Source organism: Sylvia atricapilla, chromosome 4, assembly GCF_009819655.1.
Source record: "Sylvia atricapilla isolate bSylAtr1 chromosome 4, bSylAtr1.pri, whole genome shotgun sequence".
Taxonomy (NCBI): Eukaryota; Metazoa; Chordata; class Aves; order Passeriformes; family Sylviidae; genus Sylvia; species Sylvia atricapilla.
In genome coordinates, this window is record NC_089143.1 from 52662506 (window position 1) to 52666110 (window position 3605).

At 69.8% G+C, this 3605-nt stretch overlaps 1 protein-coding gene across 1 annotated transcript; it reads right to left on the reverse strand.

Moving 5' to 3' along the window:
• Positions 1-937: 937 nt before the first annotated feature.
• Positions 938-2750, reverse strand: ATOH1 (atonal bHLH transcription factor 1). Its single transcript, XM_066318457.1, has one exon. The coding sequence runs from the start codon at positions 2748-2750 to the stop codon at positions 1878-1880; it is 873 nt and encodes a 290-aa protein (XP_066174554.1). The 3' UTR covers positions 938-1877.
• Positions 2751-3605: the final 855 nt, after the last annotated feature.

Consider the following 3605-nt stretch of genomic DNA (forward strand, 5'->3'; position numbering starts at 1 on the left):
ATTAGGAAGAGAAATGACCCTCCCGATAAACTTTCCACCCTGCGGGACCGTACTCCGCTGCGGCAGGTACGGGCGGCGGCCGCGGGTGCTGGCGGCGGGCAGGGCAGGCTGACAGCGCAGGTTACCGCGGGGGAAGGTGCCCTGTTTCTGCAGGGAAAAGCGACACCCTCACGGGCTTCGCTCCCGCGGGGGCCGCTCCCCCGGGCGCGCCTGGTTAGCTGATCACATCTCTGACACCCTCCTCCCAGTGTCACCTGCTGAACCCAGCGGGACCCCGGCACCGACACGGCTCCGGTTTAGCCCCGGGTCAGGTGTCACGGGCAGGCTGGGCTAAGCATCAGTCAATCCCCCAGTCCCATCCGGGTTTAACCCGAGCCCAGGGACCACATCCTGATCCCCCGGCGACCCGCCGCGCTGCTCGCGTGTCCCAAAACCCCCGCCGGCTTCCCTGCCCGCTCCCAGCCCTTTCCGCTCGGCTTATACCGAGGACGCCCCGTGGGGAGATCCGCTCGTGTCCCCGACAAGGGGAGGACTGGGGAAGAAGGGGATAATGTGACTCAAGCGACAGTGCGAGGACAGGCGCTACAGAGCAGCGACAAGCTCCTTACCCTGCACTTGTTGCAATTTCCCCGGTTCCGCTGGGAACTGCGGGACGGAAACGGGACACGCTCCTAGAGGAGCAGGGAGCGGAGGCAGCGCTGCTCCACGCGGGGCAGAGCCCGCCCCGGCCCCTGGCTCCCGGCCCGTCCCTCTGCAGGCAGCCGGGGCGCCCCATCGGCTCCGCGGAGCATCGCCCCGGCTTTGTACCGCTCAGCCCCGCCGCCGAGTTTGACACCACCCCGGGTCGGGGAGGGCGAGGGGAGAAGTTGAAGCCGACCACGCTTTGAGGCTGATTTTGTTTTGGTTGTTTTTTTTCTTTTTTTTTTTTTTTCCACGTTTATTTGATCTCAAAAAATTTTAAAATTAAAATACATAAAACAATGGCAGCTGGCGTTGCTAAAATTAAAATAAACGATTTTCGTGGTAGAAAAGATTTTTTTTTTTAAAAAAAGAGAGAAGCGGAAATAATTGCAAACACTGCATAATAAATACGTTTCCTATTACCACAAAAGGAAAATAAAACCGACATAAAAGTTTGACACGACAAAACCGTTTTCGTTTTTAAGAGAGCGTTAGGATTAAGTGGCTTAATTAAATATTGGTCTCCAATTGGCAGTTAGTAGCTTTCCTCTTGAAACTGCATCTCCAGCCGCTGATAAAGTGCTTGCGCCAAGTTTTCCCCCAAAAGACGCCGACATGGTGCTCTAAGGAAAATCCAAAATTTTTCCGCTATTTACAGGTTAAGACGGTGCGTTATCGAGTTTTTGTGTGTGTGTATGCGTGTATGTGTGCATGTGTGTGTTTCCACAGCAAAGCGACCCACGGCAGGATCGGTGTCCTGGAAGACGGGGATGTCAGGGCGGGTTCACGGCCGGGTGGGGATGGACGGCGCCGGCGGCACCCCCGGCAGCGGGGCCAGGCTTTCTCCCTGCGCATCACCTGCTCGCCGACGGGGCGAGCCAGGCTCCGCGCTGCGAGGTGGCGTGTTGGCAGGAGGGAACGGCAACGACTTCTAGGCGAAAGAAACTTTAGAAGTGTAAACTAAAAATGAAAACAAACCAACCGACCCTGACAGACAGGGCTAGTAAAGTCACTCGCTAACAGCCATCCCCTCTGGACAAACCAGGGGCTGCCGGGGGTGGGAAACGAGGGGGTGGATTTCAAAGCGACCGAGGGGAGCCGATGCCATCCGTGGCGGCACCGAGCCCGGCCGCTCACGGCGGAGTCTGTGCTTCGAGGGGCGGCCTTGCGGGGGTGCCGGGGAAGACGCCCCTGCCTTAGCTGGCCTCATCCGAATCGCTGTAGTGCGAGCGGGGCGAGAACTCCCCGTCGCTCCTGTGCGACCGAGGCGACGTCTTGCTCCTCTCTTGCGGCGGCTGCCCGGGCTGCGGCATGAGGAGGGCAGGGGAAGGGGCTCTCTGTCCCATCAGGGCGCCCTCCGCAAAGGAGGAGAAGTGCAGGGGGTCGAGCTGCACCGAGTAGCCCCCCGCGGCCGGCGGCGGGGGGAAGCGAGTCCTGCCGTGCCCGGGGGGCGACGCTCTGGGCGGCCCCGGCGGCGGCGCCGGCGGCCCCGGCGGAGCTCCGGCCCCGGCGGCGGCGCAGGGCGGCTCGAAGGGGGCCCCGCGGTGTTCGGCCTTGCCGGCGGCGTCGGGAGAGGCGGCGGGGCCGTGCAACAGCTCGGCCAGGGCGCTGATGTAGATCTGCGCCATCTGCAGCGTCTCGTACTTGGAGAGCTTCTTGTCGTTGTTGAAGGAGGGGATGACATTGCGCAGCTGGTCGAAGGCGTGGTTCAGCCCGTGCATCCGCCGCCGCTCCCGCGCGTTGGCCGCCAGCCGCCGCTGCTTCTGCACGCCGCTCACCGGCGCCCGCAGCCCGGGGCCTCCGCCGCCGCCCCGCGGCCGCCCGCCGCCCCGCGCCCCGCCGGGGCCGCTCCCGCCGCCCCGCGCCGCGCCGCCCTCCGCCGCCGCCGCCTCCTCGTCCTCGCCGGGCAGCAGGTAGCGCGGCGAGGCGGCCGCGGGCAGGCGGGCGGCGCAGCACACGCCGAGCCACGAGCCGGGCGCGAAGCCGCCGCAGCCGCTCTGCTCCGGTCCCGGCGGCGGCTCCGGCGGCCCCGGCGGCTCCCGGGCGCGCTCTGCCCAGGGGAGGCTCATGGCTCTATCGCCGCGCGCCCATCGGGCCTGGCGCCCCGACGGCTCCGGTGTCGGCCGGGCCCGCGCCCCCCTTTAAGGAGCGGCACGCGCCGGGGTCCCCCCCGCCCCCGCTCCCCCCTCCCCTCCCTCGCGCCCCACCCCTCCCGCCGCACGCCCTCCACTCGCGCCGGTCGCGTGTCGGCGGGGCCAATGGCGCGCGCGCGCGCGGGGCCGGCGCGTGCGGGGAGCCAATGGCGCGCGGGGGGAGCGGTGCCGGCGGCCGGCGGCGGGCGGGGGGGGAGCGGGGGGGGGAGCCCGGGCCGGCGGCACGCGCTGCCCCGCCCCGCCCCGCCCCGGGCAGGCGCGCGCCGGGCGGCCTCCGCGCGCGGCGGGGCGGAACCGGGTGGGGGTGCCGGGGAGCGCCCCGACGGCGCGTCCGCCCCGCGCCGGGAGCGCCCCGCGCCGGGAGCGCCCCGCGCCGGGAGCGCCCCGCGCCGGGAGCGCCCCGCGCCGGGAGCGCCCCGCGCCGGGAGAGCCCCCCGCCGGGGAGAGCCCCGCACCGGGAGAGCCCGGCACCGGGGAGAGCCCCGCGCCGGGAGAGCCCCGCGCCGGGAGAGCCCGGCACCGGGAGAGCCCCGCGCCGGGAGAGCCCGGCACCGGGAGCGCCCCGCGCCGGGAGAGCCCGGCACCGGGAGAGCCCCGCGCCGGGAGAGCCCGGCACCGGGAGCGCCCCGCGCCGGGAGAGCCCGGCACCGGGAGAGCCCCGCGCCGGGAGCGCCCCGCGCCGGGAGAGCCCCGCGCAGGGAGAGCCCCGCGCAGGGAGAGCCCCGCACCGGGAGAGCCCCGCGCCGGGGAGAGCCCCTCGCCGGGGAGAGC

Coding starts and splice junctions, on each gene's coding strand:
- ATOH1 (XM_066318457.1), bottom strand. CDS start 2,750: ATGAGCCTCCCCTGGGCAGAGCGCGCCCGGGAGCCGCCGGGGCCGCCG.